Below are 17,573 nucleotides of genomic sequence, written 5' to 3'. Positions count from 1 at the left end.
AGACTTGAAGCATTTCATCGTGGGCATGTGAATAAAAAAGAGAAATTTATCGATCTTTTAGTTGAAGACCAATATGTAAGTTATTTTACTTAAAAATGAAGTAGATTGTTGTTTTTTTTTTGTTAGTTTTAACGCATATTGACAATTTTTGTGAAATACAGAATGCCTTAGTTGCCAAGGTTGCTCTACAGACTCATCACATAGCCGACTCTGGTGGTGATCCAGACACCATTGATTGGATCACAATATTTGAGAATGTGTTGGGTGCTCAAAGGGGGCATGTGAGAGGCATTGGGTCTAAACTTTCTTCAGCAGCGGGTACAAGTGATCAATCTCAATAATAGAGACAGTCACAAGCACCGCAACCAACACAGGTACTTGTTAAATTCTTAAAGAATTTGGCAGCTTTGCTATATTGTTAAGAACTTGATGCATTTATAGTAATTTTTGCTAGTTTGGTTGTTTGTTAAATTATTAAAGACTTAAATGATTGAGTAGTTTAATAGTTTGTTAAATTGTTATCGAATTAATTCATTTGGTGGTATGATGGTATGATGGTTTGTTAAATTGTTAATGACTTAATGTGCTTGTGACTTAATTGTAGGATGTTGATGTGAATGCTTTTCTTCAAAACCCGAAGTTTATGATGGCCATTGGAAACAATAGCCGCCCGTTTAAAAACCAAGTCAACAAAGATGGGGAAGACGAAGACACATAGTATTTCTTGTTTTATGTTATGAATGATGTTATTTTGGATTTATCACATAATTTATGGATGATATATTAGATGTTTATTTGTGAATTATAAGATAGTTTATGTAATGTGGTACATTTGATATTTTATGTAAGGGATAATGTCATAAAAACCCTTAAGTTTTTCAAGAATTTGCGGTTTTACCCTTTGACAGAAATTTTGTTCATTTATACCGCAAATTTGTAAAAAAAAAATCATTTTTGCCCTTTTTACAGGTTAAGCCGGTAACCTGTGTAGCTGGCAAGCCAGCTGGACGATTAGTTGGAAGGACTAGCTCCAACTCATAAAGCAAGGAACATACCACTAAACTACATAGCTTTTTTTGTTTTATATCTAAAAAATATAGTATATATCGTATACTACTGAAACAATTTAAAATTCAATAATAATAATAATAGTAATTATTGTTATTATTATTATTTTATTTTTTATAAGCGTATGTATACATTTTAAATTACGTTTTTAAAGGTATAAATATTTTTATAAATAAAAAAATATGTTTTTAAAGGTTAAAATACATTTTTAAAGGTATTTATACACTTAAAAACGTATGTACGTCTATAAAAACGTAGTTTTATGATGAAGTATGTATTTGTAGACTTAGAACATATTTTTTTAATATACAAATACCTTTCAAATTGTATTTCTTCTTTAAAATTACAAAAAATACATATTTGTATTAATAATACAAAAAAAAAAAACCATATTTATATTGAAAACACAAGAAAAAAATCCATATTATTACCGAATATGTAATTTTATGTTTTTGGAAGTTTAAAAGATATGTACCTATATACTATATACTTTCAAAATCGTAAAACGTATATTTATATATATTTAAAAATATGTTTTTAGCGTGAGAATAAACGAACTACGCTTTAAAAAAATGTACGTTTTTAAGTCTATAAATACGATTTCGATGTATTTGTATTAATAATACAAAAAACCATATTTATATTGAAAACAGAAAAAAAAAATCCATATTATTACCGAATATGTTATTTTATGTTTTTGAACTTTAAAAGATCATAGGTACCTATATAGTATATACTTTCAAAATCAGAAAACGTATATTTATATATTTAAAAATATGTTTCTAAGCATTAAAATAATTGAATACGCTTTAAAAAAAATGTACGTTTTTAAGTTTATAAATACGATTTCAATGTAAAAATATATAGACTTAAAAACTTATATTTTTTAAAGCGAACGCTAAAAACATATTTTTAAATATATAAATATAATTAAAATTATATGTACACTTGTAAAAAAATAAAATAATAATTATTATTCTTGTATATAAATTTTTTCGTTAATATACATTATATATAATGTTTTAAGGTTTAAATACCAAAATAGCTCCTAAGCTTAGTGGTATGCCTGTTTGTCTTTGTGTAGGTAGGAGGTGGTGGGTTCGAATTGCTTCCACCTAAAAGCTTCAAATTTTTGCTTTAATTGAATAAAACACAGTCAGTGCATATGTGGCTGACACATCAGTGAGATCAGCCCATTCAGCGCACACGTGGCTCGCCACCCATGTAAGTAACCGGCTGAACCTGTTAAAAGGGTAAAACCGAAAAAAAATTGCAAGTTTGCGGTATAAATGAACCAAAATGCTGTCAAAGGGTAATACCGCAAATTTCTGAAAAACAAAAAAAATTGCAAGTTTACGGTATAAATGAACCAAAATGCTGTCAAAGGGTAATACCGCAAATTTCTAAAAAACTTAAGGGTTTTTATGATATTATCCCTTTATGTAATGTGGTATGTATCTATTTATGTATTTTTATCAAATCTACATTTTATAATATATACAAATTAATATCATAAATAATATGTTTTTTCAAAAAAAAAAAACCATTAGCAGCGACACTTTTAGGGACGACATTGACCAATTGCGACGACAACTAATTTCGGGAAGAGTAGCCGGAAAAACTCCGACGGGTGGTCGGAATATCAATAAAGACGACAGAGACATTTAGCGACGACGAGTATTAGAGACGATGCTATTTGCTACGACAAATGAGTATTAGTTACGAGGTAATAGCGATGACATGTTTTCACTAAAGGTATTAACGACGACAAGGGGCATCAATTGCGATGTTTTTTTGTCGTCGCTAAAGGTTACATATTTTATTGTGATTGATTAGAAGTCGGTAATTGATGAATTTAAAGGTCTTAAAGGTCGTTCGCTTGAGTTGTAATTCTTTTTCTAATTATTTTTTGTGTTTACGTGCAATTTTTTTTTTTTTTGTATAAGAACATTTATTTTAATTTATAATACTTTCGATCATCCAAATTAATTGTTCAAACTCCACCCATGACATCTAATAAACTTCTTTCTCTCTCTATCTTTGTCTAACTCTCTCTACAATAAAAAAAATGTATATATTTTATTTAAAAATAAAAAATAAAAGGAATATAGAGATGAGTATATCATTATTTGAGTGTTTGTGTAATGATAAGACCATTATAATTATTAGTAATGGGTATAATAGATGTCTAATAGTTTCAATATTATATGCTTAATTGATAAAAAATTATTTAATGTCAGTTTTACCTTTAGTTTTCAATATGCATTTACTTGTGTTTTTTTATTTAAAAAAACATAAAAATACGAAAATTATTTTTATCACTTAGGAAATCAAAGCTTTTAAAATTAAATTAATATATTTTTCTCTCTCACTTTTTTTTTAAATCAATCATTTTTTACTTGCTATACCGATTATACATATAAGTTGAAAAAAGAAACTTTTAAAAAAAAAAAAAAACGGTTACGCACCATATATGAATCCACCCGCCTAAACCCTGTCTTCCTCCATCCGTACCAACCCTTTTTCTCTCCATCCGATACAAACCCTTTTTTCTCTTCTCTTTTTCTTCTTCTTCTTCGACGCATTTTTTGTTTGGATTCCGATGGAAAAGTAAACTGAGAAGTGAGAACATATACTGACCAAGGCGCGATCATCTCTGCAGTGTGTTGAACAGGTATGAAATTGTGACGTTGCAGCGTTTTTGTTATATCAGCGATGTGAAATGGCAAATATGATTTGGTTATTAGTCTGTGAATGATGTTCTCAACAATGAGTTGACTTTTAGGCTTACAAGTTTTGTTTGTTGAAGATCCATTTCATTTTCCTTCATTCTGTTGGCTGCTATAGAGTGTAAGTTTAGGGTTTAGAGTACAGAGATCATTTTTTACTTGTTCTGTTCATTAAAATTCATTAGAATTCGTAGGCCAATGTCTATGTATGTGTTTAGGGTTTAGTGTACATAACTATATATTACATTTAGAGTTTCACTACAGATATTGTAACATCTGCACTGATCTGGAACAAGTGTTTTGATACAAATCAAATTTATTCTCACTCATAGGTTAGATATCTGATATCTCATCATTAGTTGTTAATTTCTTGAAATCAATTCTCATTTCCTGTGCTAATATAAATTTGTGGTTGTGTTTATAAAAGAATTTAGAAAGAACATATTTTAGATTTAATTTTAAACTTTCATCACTTTCTTTCAGACATTTTGTGTTGAGAGGATGGTTTGGCTTAGCTATAAGCCTTATGACCATTTGTATACCTACAGAATACCTGGAAGCTGCAGGATCATCAGCAAAACATCCTTACAGATCCCTTCTCATGTGTTACCCAAACGGAATCTTTCAATCTGTTATGTAGCAGCAGATGATGATGACAACACCACGGACTTTCAGAAAACTTCCAATCCTATGACTGAAATACTAGAAAACGCATCTATGGAGACCACTGAAGCCAAAGATCCATTGACGTCAGGGGTTGGGATTGGCTTTGTGCTTTTGTTATGTACCGGAAACATGCAGGCAGTGATCGATCTTCTTAAGAACGCAGAAGGTAAAATCTTGATCTCATATTCTTAAAAAAGTTGAGAGTTAGAGGCATCAAGTGATTTTTTATTTTATTTTGCTAGGCATTATTCCGGGATTTTTTAAGATGATTATCGATCACATCAAAAGCGTGATGCTAAGAGAAAATTTCCCAATAGGCCATATCATCAAGGTATGCTATTTTCTACAATTTTCACTAGTAAAATGTTTCTTAGTTTTCTATATTAAAGGTTTAATTGTGTCTTTGTGTGTTGCAGATCGATGATAAAGATGAACTAGTTGGTCAGATTGTTGAACACGACTCTTTTATATGGGAAACAACAAGACTTTTATTAAGACACTTAAGGAGAACTTACACTTTGTGAGACTACTACACACTTTGCTTTCTTTGAGGCTTTCTTGGATGGTTTGGAGCAAATGAGCTCCATACCTATTTATAGGCCTCTTAGGAAGGTTCTAGATACTAGCATACACTTACTACATACTAGATAAATCTAGAACTATCTAACATACTCTACATGCTTCTATATGTTTCTAGAACGTTCTACCATGTTCTGGAGAGGTCTAGGTTGCTCCAGTGTCTTCTAGAATGATCCATATCCTTCCAGGGTCTTCCATGTCGCTCTAGAGTATTCTAGACTCTTCCGGTATATTCCAGAGTCTTTCATAGTCTTCCATAATGTTCTAGAATCTTCTAGAGCATTCTAGAACAAGCTAAAGTCTTCTAAATAATATTTGTTTTATTGGGCTAGTGATGATCTTTAACACTCCCCCTCAACACTAGCCCTCATTCTTCGTACCATGTTAAGCTGACAGCGAAAACCTTCACATTTTCCAGTACTCAGCCATTTGGTGAACAAGTCTGCTATTTGGTCATCGGTCTTGATCTGCCGCATCTCAATTTCTTCCATCAAGACTTTTTCTCTGATAAAGTGGTAATGCACTTCCACATGCTTTGTTCTATCATGAAATACTGGATTTTCTGCCAGCCAAATTGCAGATTGGTTGTCACAGTGAAGTGGTACTGCATAGTCAACTTTTTGATGTAAGTCCTCCATTAGGAGTACCAACCATGTACTTTCTTGAGCTGCTACAGCCGCTGCTTTGTACTCCGCTTCCGTGGTTGACAATGATACCGTGGGTTGTCTTTTACTACACCATTATATTGGTCCCGACCCAAGCTTGAAAACATACCCAGTGATCTTCAGGTATCATGGTCTCCTGCATAGTCAGCATCACAATATCCAACCAACTTGCAGTCTTCACCTCTTTTATACAAGAGACCATAGTCAATTGTACTTTTGACATATCTCAAGATCCGTCGGGCAGCATCCAAATGAGGTTTCTTCGGACTTTGCATGTATCGACTCATAACTCCAACTGCATAAGCAATGTCAGGCCGAGATAAAGTTAGGTAGATAAGACTACCTACTAGTTGTCGATACATCGTTCCATCGTCCAACTCTTTTCCTTCATACAAAAAACTTATAACAATAATAGCTAAAAGTAAAAATATATAAAAGATTATATTGTTAAATTTAAAAACAAAATAAGTTTTTATGTTTTAAATAATTATAATAATAGACGATTGAGATTATATATGTATATATAGGGCTAGGTTATAATCTGGATTGTAACTATTGTGTGGATGTAAGGATCCGTTGTGGTCCAATCATTTTTGGAAATTTAAAAAGTGATTATCCTATGTAATTAATAGGCTTAAAACGACTTTAAGGGTAATTATGTCAATTTGGTTAAGAATCAAATAAGGCATGTGAGATATTCTTGCTACTAACCAAAAAATCACATCCAATTTCAATAAATTTGGGATTTGAATTTGATTCTCCAGATTATCGAGTTAAAAGCTGATAAAGAACTATACAAAACTTTCTGATTATGCATTCTTACAAGAATAGACTTACCAAACTTAAAGAATAAACATACAATAAGAAACCATAGTCTAACAGAATACATATACAACAACCTGGATTTACTCGTGAATATGTAGACATAACTTTTTCCGATTATACATTCTTACAAGAATGAACATACATAGAATAACTATTCTTAGAGAATAACTATTCTAACAGAATTCAATATGCATATTCTAATAGAATACAATGGCAATAAAGGAAAAAATATCATTCTTCTAAGAATAATCATGAATTCATGTAAAAAGTATTACATAAAAAAGAAAATCTTAAAAACATTCTTCAGTGATTCTTTAAGAATGAATTAGAATACATTTTGTGAGAATGACATTATGTGAGAATGTCTTTCAGAAAATCAAATTCTAACTTTTTTCTTTTGGATCCATGAAGCTGCAAGTGGGGGTAACACCAAAAGCCATAATCTTTTGTTGATTATCTTCTTTATTCATCAAGAGTATCAAAATATCCTTCTTCTTTATCTTCTTTGTCTTTTGTTTATTATCTTCTTTATTCATCAAGAGTACCCATTTCATTCTGAGTATGTATATACGCTTCAGTTGAAACACAAAATAAAAATGAAACAAAAAACAAAAAATAAATAAAGTACAACAATTATGAACATAATTTAATCAAATGGAATATGACTAACCTGAATCGATTGACTGGTCCAGACACCGTTCAAATGGTTCAGACACCGTTTCATTTAAATCTATCACACGTAGTTCTACCACTTCAATTATAAAATTTTCTTGCACAAACATATATGTTTAAAAGAGTATGTATCTCCAAGATATGTTTGAATCATGAATTCCATGTGTAAGTTATTGCATTCTCAATCTGTTCATGTGCATCTTCCAAGTTCTTCACCACTGCATGTTCCATTCATCACGTTAATATCATAAATCAATATTCACAAATCGCTATATAAACCATGTAAGCTACAACTTGATCAATTAATCTACTAAAATTGTTAACTAACTAAACACATAACCCACAATAAAACGGATTTAATACCAAAAATCTTAAGTGAACAACTGAACAATGGATAAAAACAAAAATTTTGAAAATAAATTCATGCACCTGAGCATAAGTGACAGTTGAAAAACACTACAATTTATGTGTAAATGTAACAGGACGGATTCCCAGGTATTAATTAATTATGTTCTTTTGGTATTTTGTGAGGAGACTCGGCGAGTTGGAGCCCAAACTCGCCGAGTATGATCGCGGATATGGATGCGGGTTCGCGTCCGGACTCGGCGAGTCCACGCTGTTTAATGAAACCCTAATTTCTAGGGTTTGAGACCTATTTAAAGGGGTTTATGGCCGTCATTTGCGGCCACCAACCCCTAGAGAGAGACCCTAAAGAGATTTGAGCGTTTGGGAGAGATAAGAGGCCATTGTTGACATTTGAAGCTTGGTTTGGCAAGGCTAAGGAGTTTCCAGCTAAGAGGAGGCAAGTGAAGTGGACATCCTTCGATTTTGGAGCTCAGAGCATCACCTTGGAGGTATATCTTGGCTTCCTTCTCTGTTATTATGATGAACATGGGGGTTTAGGGTTTCTTGACCCCTTTGTTGGTTAGATTTGATGTCCATTTCGTCCCTAATTGTGATGAGGCTTGAGATGAGATCCATAGAGGTCCAGAAGAGCTGTATTCCTTAAGCTTTATGAGGGTTCATGAGAGTATTGGCCTAGATTTATGAGATATGGGGCTAAAACATCATTTATGAGCAAATAGTTGTTGTTTGAGCCCCAAGGTTTGAACTTTACGTGATTATCATGCTTGGGGAGGCCAGATCTATGATTGTATGGAACAGATCTGACCTCAGAAGTGAGTTTGAGTTGATGCATGGCATGGATTCGCCGAGTCTGAAGAACAGACTCAGCGAGTAGCATGAAGATTGCCCAGAACCACTCAGCGAGTGGTCTTGCCGAGTTAAGGGATTGACTCAGTGAGTCAGGGAGAGTCAGAGTGGGTTAACAGGTAGACTAAGTCAAGCTGGAACTCGCCGAGTTGTTCTTGAGACTCGGCGAGTTGAGTCGTGGTGGCCCCGCAACTCATGCCAGGTGGAACTCGTTGAGTTAGGAAAATACTCGACGTGTCGAGTGAGGATCCCAGGGAATCAGTGGATGCGTGTAGACTCGCCGAGTCGCTATAGTGCACTCGCCGAGTCCGGTCAAAGTTGACCGTTGACCATTGAACAGTGTTGTCCTGTGTTGACTTGATAAGAGTTTGTCAACCTTAGTTGTGAAGTGTTATTTAGAGATTTATTGTGTTATAGGAGGAATATAGATCGAGGGATCGAGCACGAGTGATTTCAGGGATTTGCGAGTTACCGAGATACGCGAGGTGAGTCTTCTCGCTATACTTTACCCTGAGTAGGTAACCAGAGTTATGTGATAGAGTATTTGTATACTATGTATGTTATGTGTTGCATTGCATTATTTCTATGTGATTTATGCCATGCATGTTGTCAGAGTAGAACCTGAGGGTTCGCAGAGTTTGGGTGCACGGACCTACACAGTTATAGCCTCGAGTGGCTAATATGTGTTATGTATGGTATTTTGGGAAACTCACTAAGCTTTGTGCTTACAGTGTTTGGTGTTATTTGTTTCAGGTACTAGTGATGACCGTGGGAAGGCGCCGACTTGATTAGTACACAAAAGAGATTTTCATGTTATATGATCTTGGGATTATTTATATGTCATGGATTGGTGTTTGAAACATTGATGTTTTATGAAAATTAAATGAATATGTTTTTATATTATGCGAAAAATTATTTTGAAATTCACGGTGTTACCGTAAAATTCTGATAACCTATGATGATGAAGAATGTGATTTGTCTTTCAATCATTCAAATACCTTGAGTAGGTAACCAAAGTTATGTGATAGAGTATTTGTATACTATGTATGTTATGTGTTGCACTGCATTATTTCTATGTGATTTATGCCATGTACGTTGTCAGAGTAGAACCTGAGGGTTCGCGGAGTTTGGGTGCACGGACCCATAGAGTTATAGCCTCGAGTGGCTAATATGTGTTATGTATGGTATTTTGGGAAACTCACTAAGCTTTGTGCTTACAGTGTTTGGTGTTATTTGTTTCAGGTACTAGTGATGACCGTGGGAAGGCGCCGACTTGATTAGTACACAAAAGAGATTTTCATGTTATATGATCTTGGGATTATTTATATGTCATGGATTGGTGTTTCAAACATTGATCTTTTATGAAAATTAAATGAATATGTTTTTATATTATGCGAAAAATTATTTTGAAATTCACGGTGTTACAGTAAAATTCTGACAACCTAATCTGATGATGAAGAATGTGATTTGTCTTTCAATCATTCAAATTCCAAGAAGAACATTTGAAGCAAGGGATGCCCAATCATTTTGAACCTAAAAGATCCAGTAACAAAATCATACGCAATAATATAACTAGGGGTGAGCAAACCCAAACCAAGAAACCAACTAAAACCGACGAAACCGAAACCGAAAAAACCGAAACCGAAGCAAAACCGACGATTAGGGTTTGGATTTTTTAAAAACCGAAAAATCGGGTTTGGTTTCGGTTTTTACTCAGAAACCGACCCATCCAACCCGAGAAACCGACCCATACTTAAAACCGACAAACCGCCCCAAGAAACCGACCCATCCAACCCTTGAAACCGACCCATACTTGATTGTTTTTCGGTTGTAATAGACTATTTCGGGCTTTGGTTGTAATTTGTAATAGACTATTTGTTGTAAGACTCATGTTTTTTGAAGTATTTAACTTAAATTTTTTTTTTTTGAAGTATCTAACTTGTTGCTTCATTTATGGAAAACAGGTTGAAACCCAAAACCCATGGGTTTAAACCCATAACCCGTGAATGTATGGGTTGAACCCAAGAAACGGAAAAACCTCCCAAATCGACCTGAGAACCCGAGAAACTGAACCGACCAGAAACCGATCCTATTGGGTTCTGAAAACCAGAAACCGACCACTTATGGGTTGGGTTGGGTTTGGGTCCAAAACCGACCCAAACCGACCCATGCACAACCCTAAATATATCCATTAGATATAATTTATGAGACCCACGAATGATAAGTATGTAATGAACAAGAATAAAAGCGTAACATGATAAACAACAAGAAAAGAGGAAATCCAACACAAAATTGATTTGGTAAATAACAAGAATCGAACTTAAATGAATAACAAGAATCAATTATATACCTTAATTTGGAAGTTCTGTGAGTCGATTCGTCACCGTTGAATTCCACTGTAGTTCACACATAAGGGAGGGGGAGGGATCTGATTAGCCTAGATGAAAACGACGGGAATGATGGCTCACATTAGTTTCAGAGACAAATCCAGATAGATCTTCCAGCAGTGGACGACATGGTTTCTAGAAGTGATGAAACATGATTTCTGATGATGGTGGTGGTGATGAAACAAATATTTGAACAACGAGGGCTCTGATTCATGGAATTTCAAACATGATGGCTTCAAGATGGTTTGATGTACTGTCGGTTTCAGTGTTGTGTTTATGTTTCACTGGAAGGGGATCGTCGATGGTGATACTCCCTTGTGAAATGACGAAGATAAGAAGTGGAGAAGAAAAATAAAGCGGGAAGGCATTCCTATGTTAACGTAGGGTTGAAAAAGATATTAACATAAATATAATATCAATCTAAAATGCAGTTACCAAGATTATAGGCTTCAATTTTAAATTTAATTGATTGATTTATAAGTCATTTACCAAAATACCCTTATTTGATTAATTAATGTTTTATTTTTTTTCTAAATAATACTTGACACATATTAATCCTTACATCCACACAATATTTTTTCATCCATATTTTAACCTACTTTTATATAATTCAAAATAATCAATATTTTATTCTAAATTATTACAAGAATAAAACTTCAAAACACCATTTTTATAAATAACTTAACATATATCTAAAAATTTATAGTTGTTTTCTATGCAACCTTCGAATACTGACCTAATTATAGATAAATTTAAATTACTTATCCATCAAATATAATAAAACCATTAACTTATTGGATTCAAAGTTTAAATAAATGATATAAACAAAAGTTTGACCAATATACCCCTCCACCTAATAAAAAGGTTTGGTTGATATATTGCGACACAGACCAAAAGAAACACACAGCACGCCTCCATTCTTCTATAGTCCGCTCCTCAAGCGATTCCCGATTGCTTGCCGCCGTATTACTACGATTTCCATCGGCGTCGCACTCACAGATTCGCTTCAGGTTCGATATTCTTCAATCTTTTCCTGCTTTCGTTCAATTGCATTTGCATTTTGGCTGCTCTAGGTTTTACTTTTTCCCCTGATTTCAGTTGAAAAGGAAATCATATTAGTTGTTGTAATCGAAATCTGTGTGCTTTTCTTCAATCCTTTCCTTCTTTCGGTTTTCTTCAATCCTGTAGATGTATATGTGAAACTGCAATAGGTTATGTGTATATGTGAAACTGCAATTGCTACTGTTAACAGGGACATACAGATTGTGTTCATAACCGGAACGTAGACATTGTTTTGAATGATGATCTTAAGATGCTTATGTGATACACCAACCATGATAATCTTGTTGATGGTGGTATATCGAAAAAGAAGCTTAAGCCTAAACAATTGTTATTAGTTTAAAAAAAAATGTTAGTTATAATAAGAAAAATAAGTCATAATATAAAAGGAAGCCCTTTTTGGTAAATTTACACATATAAGCAGTTTTTTTTGCGGAACACTAAAAATGGCTTATCAGCTGATAGCGTTTTGACACGGTATAAGCTTAGCCAAACACATTTTTAAAAAAACTCTGTTTTAAATATATATATATATATATATATATATATATATATATATATATATATATATATATATATATATATATATATATATATATATATAAGTTAAAAAGTTAAAATCACTTTTAATAAGCTTAGCCAAAAACCCTGTAAATTCATATAACCGAAATGTATCTTTTCTGGTGAAGGAACAAAATGTAATTGTAAATATTTTAATGTTTCTGTGGTTTGATTTAAATCTGCATAGGGTAGGTAGGTAGGTATATGTCATGATGCATACTAACATTTTATTTGGCTATTTATGTTATTTTAATCAAGTTTAACGTTTCAAATACCTGGGTATTTAGTTATTAGCTTGTTTGTTGTTGGTATATAGCTGTTTGAAAGCAGAATGCTAGAGTTTTGATTTCTGTTACAATTGAATTATTTATTGTGTTAATGATTGCAATTTGCAATGCATAGCATATTATAGATTGAGAATTTAAGTAATCTTGTATTAGTTTGACAGACTTGAAGAATGTAGTTAGTTTATATGAATGTTGTTATTAATATGTTTTATAATGGTTTTTGTTGATGTTATTGATTGATATAGATATAGGTAGAAGATTGAATAATGAGTGGAATAAGCTTGGTGATATCAAAACCTTGGTGTAGGGTGTATAATCCTTGTACAGGTGAAAATAATAAGATCCATTTTGGTACAAAACCAAACAATAAGATGGACTTAATCCCATGTCATTTATCAAATTCAAACTTAAGAATTTCTTCTCCTGTTGCAACCAATCACATGTTGAAACATCGTGTGTATTCATCATCATCATCATCATCATCATCATCATCATCATCATCATATGCACGTAAAGATGTAACCGATTCAACATCTCAACCACCTTATGGCTTGTATGGCCTTGTTGCTATTATTGGTTTCGCTTTGCCTAAAGCCTGGGAGGCCGCTATGCATTTTATTTCTGCTACACAAGGTACGTAACTTTATCTGCCTTGCATAATATATATATATATATATATATATATATATATATATATATATATATATATATATATATATATTGTTATAATAAAGTGTTTTTTATAGGTTATTATGAACGAATCACGGCAAAGCACAATAGTTCCATATTCCATGCTTTGTGGTGAGGTGAGCATCGAGTCTTTTCATGAGTACCCGTGAAAGTTTTTATGTAATGAGAAAAGTAATTTTAAATTTTATAGGTATTTGTGCACAAACCCATGCCTCCATGGCATGCGATGGTTTCAAAGATTTATGTGGAAAAGGATGAGTTGGAGAAGGTGCACAAGATAACGGATGAAATACCGAACATGATGAGATCTAATCCAAATGTTTACTTGGAGGAACAGCAGCCGTATTGTGAAGTTTCATTGGGAAATTATTTTGAGCTTACTATTGGATGTTATCTAAAACAGGCGGTATGTATATATGTTTACTACTTCCTCAAACATTTCAAACCATTAACTTGCCTCACCAAATAATAGTATGTGCACATTTTATGAATAGTTAAATGAAAGAAATAACAATCAACTTTCATATAATTGTGTTTCATCTCGCAAATGTATTTTTATTGAAATTGGATGGTATAGCATTTACTTTCATTGTTTTTATTATGGCATTGTACTTTGAAAGGAGAATGTTATAAGATGGTAGAATTTCTAAAGTACACAATATCTTAATAAGAAAATCGAAGATGTAAGCAGAAGTAGGATGCTAGATGTTAAGCTTTTTGGAATTTAGCTAAAATGTTTTTTCCTTTTTGGAGCTAACACATGTTTGATTGTGCAGAGTGAAGAGGAATTATATTTAGCAAAGCAGGATATTCTTTTGCAGTTGGCTCAGCTAATCAAGAAGCACGGGTGCAAAGTAGGTGGGCACAGGGGGGAAGTAAAGTGTTTGTAAACTTAGATGTCAAAGACTTAATAGTAAATACCATCTGAATGGGTTTTTTTTTAAATATAGCTTCAAATTGCCTACTATGTACAGCGTTATCCATGTCAGCAAAATAGTAAGATGTGGCTCATATTTACTCAACTTTAAATTTAAATATCATATTTATCATTTTTAACTTTCAAATTTGCTCAATTCTTTTTTGTAAACATTTCTTAAAAATTTGTAATCAATTCTATTATTTAAAAATCATTATAATCTAAAAAAATTATATATTGACCATATTGCATCAAATTCTTCTATGGTTGCGATTATGGATGAATTAACATGATGATTATTTGTTTGAAGTGTATGTTTTGCAGATTTTAATTTTGTTTGATACTTCTGTAATGTTACGTTTATTTGATTCAAGTTTGGTGCTCAATTGATTTGGTTTTAAATACAATAAACTCCAACACCAAAACAGAAATAGCAATATTTTTTTTATTAGGTACCATAGTAGAAATGTACGTTCATTAGAATTAGAAAAGAGTAATAATCACAACTATTGATGCCTAGTCTTCAAATCACTTTTTACAAGTTTTTTTTTTTTTTTTTTTACTAAAATGCCCTTATGTCCTCTCTAAACGAATCCATCAATCTAAACTTCCAGTTCGTTTTCAACAAATGATGCCCTTTAAGAAGTGGTATGTTGCTTTATTGTTTGTCCCCAACGTCCGTTCCAACTCCTATAGTACTCAAAAAGTTGCGTGATTTCCGTTTATGTATGTCCTTTCCGTATTCAACACTTTCCTCACTTTCGGTTGCTGCAACCCAATTGGTTTAAACACATGAGTACCAGATTGGATCAAATGCAAGAAATAACAATGTATTTCTATTGATTTGTTCATTATAGCGTCTTACTTTCATACTACAATATTATTTGAAAATTCTATTAGATAATAGATGCCATTCTTCCATGCAAAGCATTTTTTTGTGGTGTACTTGGTAGAATTTTCAAATTATAATGTACTAATAAGAGGAAATTGAGATTACAATAACTGGTCAAAAATTTCAAAGACGATGCTATCCCTCGAAAGTAAAATGTCATAATAAAAGGTATTAAGATACAACCACACTATCAAACACAAAATCATCACCAAGAATAAAAGAAAAAAAAATCAATATTATAAAATCCGTTATGGAATTCTTAAATTCTTTAAACTAACTATTTATGGATAATCTATTAACCCATATTCAAATCCTGACACTATTTAACCCATGTGGTCATGGAAGTTCGTCTACAGTGACTCTAGGGCATGAGACATAGCTGCATGTATACAATAGATGATTAGTCTGTGCGCGAAAGCTTGTCTGGAACCCTTGTTAAGGAAATTTCTTTTCCGATTTCTTTCCCTTTAAGCTACATGTTTTCAGATGATTAATTCTAAAGAAATCTATAGAAAAGTCTCTTAGGCATATTTACGATCTAGTCATAAATTAAAAAGATAAAAAACTATTGTCATCTAGGTTGCATGCCAATTGGCGTGCTTGGCTGACATGGCAGCTAATTTCTTTTTCAATTTTCTTTTATTTTTTAAAAAATTTTAAATTAAAATAATAAAAATAAAATAAAAAATATCTCCCCCTTTTCTTTCCTTTCCCATGTTTACTTTTCTTCTTCGTTGAATCTACAAATTTAATGATGTTGTCGGAGAGAAACAAATCCGGTGAAGCATCCGTTCAGTTGGTTTGTTCATTCAGACATTCACAATCATCGTTTTCCTCTGCTTTTACTTTTTCCATGTCTGGTTTCTTGTCTTCCACCAGATCCACGTCACCATCGAGAATCAACGTTCATTCCGATTACAGTCGTCATCTCCTTTGGTTCGGTTTTCGATTGGTAATCTCTCTCTCTCTCTCTCTCTCTCTCTCTCTCTCTTGTATCTTATTTCTAAAGTCCGACACCTCCCCCTGTCACCCCAACAACTCCTGCAACCACCCCGGTCATCATTCAAACCTTAAAAGTTGAACCTTAAACCTGCAAATAAAACATAACTTAACCCTAAACCTGTAAATCAAAGAAGAGGGATATGCAAATCGAAGAAGTAGGTTCAGATCCCCAAATCGTCTTTGTCGACGGTCATCCTCTGTAATGTGATTCAAAGAACGGTGACATCAAGAACGCCCCATGTGACAAATCCAAAGAACGAGGAAGCTTTTTTATGATGACGGAGACAAAGAGGGGATTGCCCGAGATTTAAATGGTTTCTTTAAGGTTAGTGGAGATCGGTGGTAGTTGTCCAGAAGTGGTGAAGTGATGGATCTTCGAGAGTTAAGAGAATAGGGAGGAAGAGAATAGGTTTAGGAGTTTGGTTTTGAAGGCTCACCGGTTCGAATCAACATGCCTCCTTTTTATTTAATTTGACTTCAAAACCATGCTTCTTTTTTAGTTAATTTGAGGGTGTTGAGTTTGCTTTTAAAATGATTTTTTATCTTTTTTTTTTTTTTTTTTTAAGTCAAAAAATTTAATAAGACGTTTGAAACTCTCTTTTAGAATAATTTTTGGGTAAGAAGAAAATATCCCTTTTAAAGTCACAAAATGTTATCTTTACTTACTTTTGGGGTTTTTTTTTGGGTTTTAAAAGGTAAAAAGCTAAAAACTATTACAAACATATTTTTAAAACTTCTTTTGGCAAAAATAATAAGTCAATAAGGACTTTTGAAGTAAAAAAGGTAACCCAAACACCCACTTTGACTTCATCATTTATTACATTAAATATAAATATAATGGAGTATACATAGGGATAATGATTTAGAAGAGTAACCAACTATTGATTTTGTTCACATTTGGTCATTTTTTTTATAACCAATATACCATCGAACTTATTACTTATGTTCACCATAACCCTTTTGATCGACTATCACTTGTGATAGTCGGTCATAAGGGTTATGGTGAACACAAACAACAAGTTCGATGATATATTGAGTACAAAAAAAGGAAAGAGACCAAATATGAACAAACTTAATAATTGGTTACCCTCTAAGTCATTTTCCCAAAAAAGTTAAATGAACTTAAAGCTATAAAAGTGTGACAACCCTATTTTTCCCAAAAGCATTGTAAACACTCGAAAGCTAAAAACAACGAAATTAACCTCGAAAATAAAGTGTTCAGGTATCTAAGTTGGGATGCATCGAATATTAGATATCATGCCCAGGTTTCCAAAAACATAAAAAAACGCTCAAAACCGAGTTATATTGAAGAAATTATAACCACTCGTATAATTACGACACGACGTTAAAACATTATTTGACG

The 17,573-nt window shown here is 32.7% G+C and overlaps 1 protein-coding gene across 3 annotated transcripts; it reads left to right on the top strand.

The window, feature by feature from the left end:
* The first annotated feature begins 11,702 nt into the window (after positions 1-11,702).
* LOC145041974 (mechanosensitive ion channel protein 1, mitochondrial-like) lies at positions 11,703-14,464 on the top strand. Of its 3 annotated transcripts, XM_078990242.1 has the most exons (6): positions 11,703-11,813; positions 12,956-13,037; positions 13,227-13,343; positions 13,457-13,516; positions 13,591-13,806; positions 14,177-14,464. In XM_078990242.1, the coding sequence occupies exons 3-6, from the start codon at positions 13,257-13,259 to the stop codon at positions 14,288-14,290; spliced, it is 477 nt and encodes a 158-aa protein (XP_078846368.1). In that variant the 5' UTR covers positions 11,703-11,813; positions 12,956-13,037; positions 13,227-13,256; the 3' UTR covers positions 14,291-14,464. The 3 variants fall into 3 exon arrangements, with proteins under 3 accessions (XP_078846368.1, XP_078846369.1, XP_078846367.1); XM_078990243.1 differs by lacking the exon at positions 12,956-13,037; XM_078990241.1 differs by having other exon boundaries at positions 12,956-13,343.
* Positions 14,465-17,573: the final 3,109 nt, after the last annotated feature.

The sequence above is a fragment of the Lactuca saligna genome, chromosome 4 (genome assembly GCF_052625555.1).
Source record: "Lactuca saligna cultivar CGN05327 chromosome 4, ASM5262555v1, whole genome shotgun sequence".
Lineage (NCBI taxonomy): Eukaryota > Viridiplantae > Streptophyta > Magnoliopsida > Asterales > Asteraceae > Lactuca > Lactuca saligna.
Note: the sequence above shows the minus strand (reverse complement) of the source record. Positions and strands in the feature narration are given on the sequence as shown.

Excerpts from the sequence above, each read along its gene's own strand:
- LOC145041974 (XM_078990243.1), top strand. The coding sequence starts at position 13,257 with ATGGCTTGTATGGCCTTGTTGCTATTATTGGTTTCGCTTTGCCTAAAG. Across the intron at positions 13,517-13,590 it reads ATTCCATGCTTTGTGGTGAG|GTATTTGTGCACAAACCCAT; the intron begins GTGAGCATCGAG and ends TAAATTTTATAG. Across the intron at positions 13,807-14,176 it reads GATGTTATCTAAAACAGGCG|AGTGAAGAGGAATTATATTT; the intron begins GTATGTATATAT and ends TTGATTGTGCAG.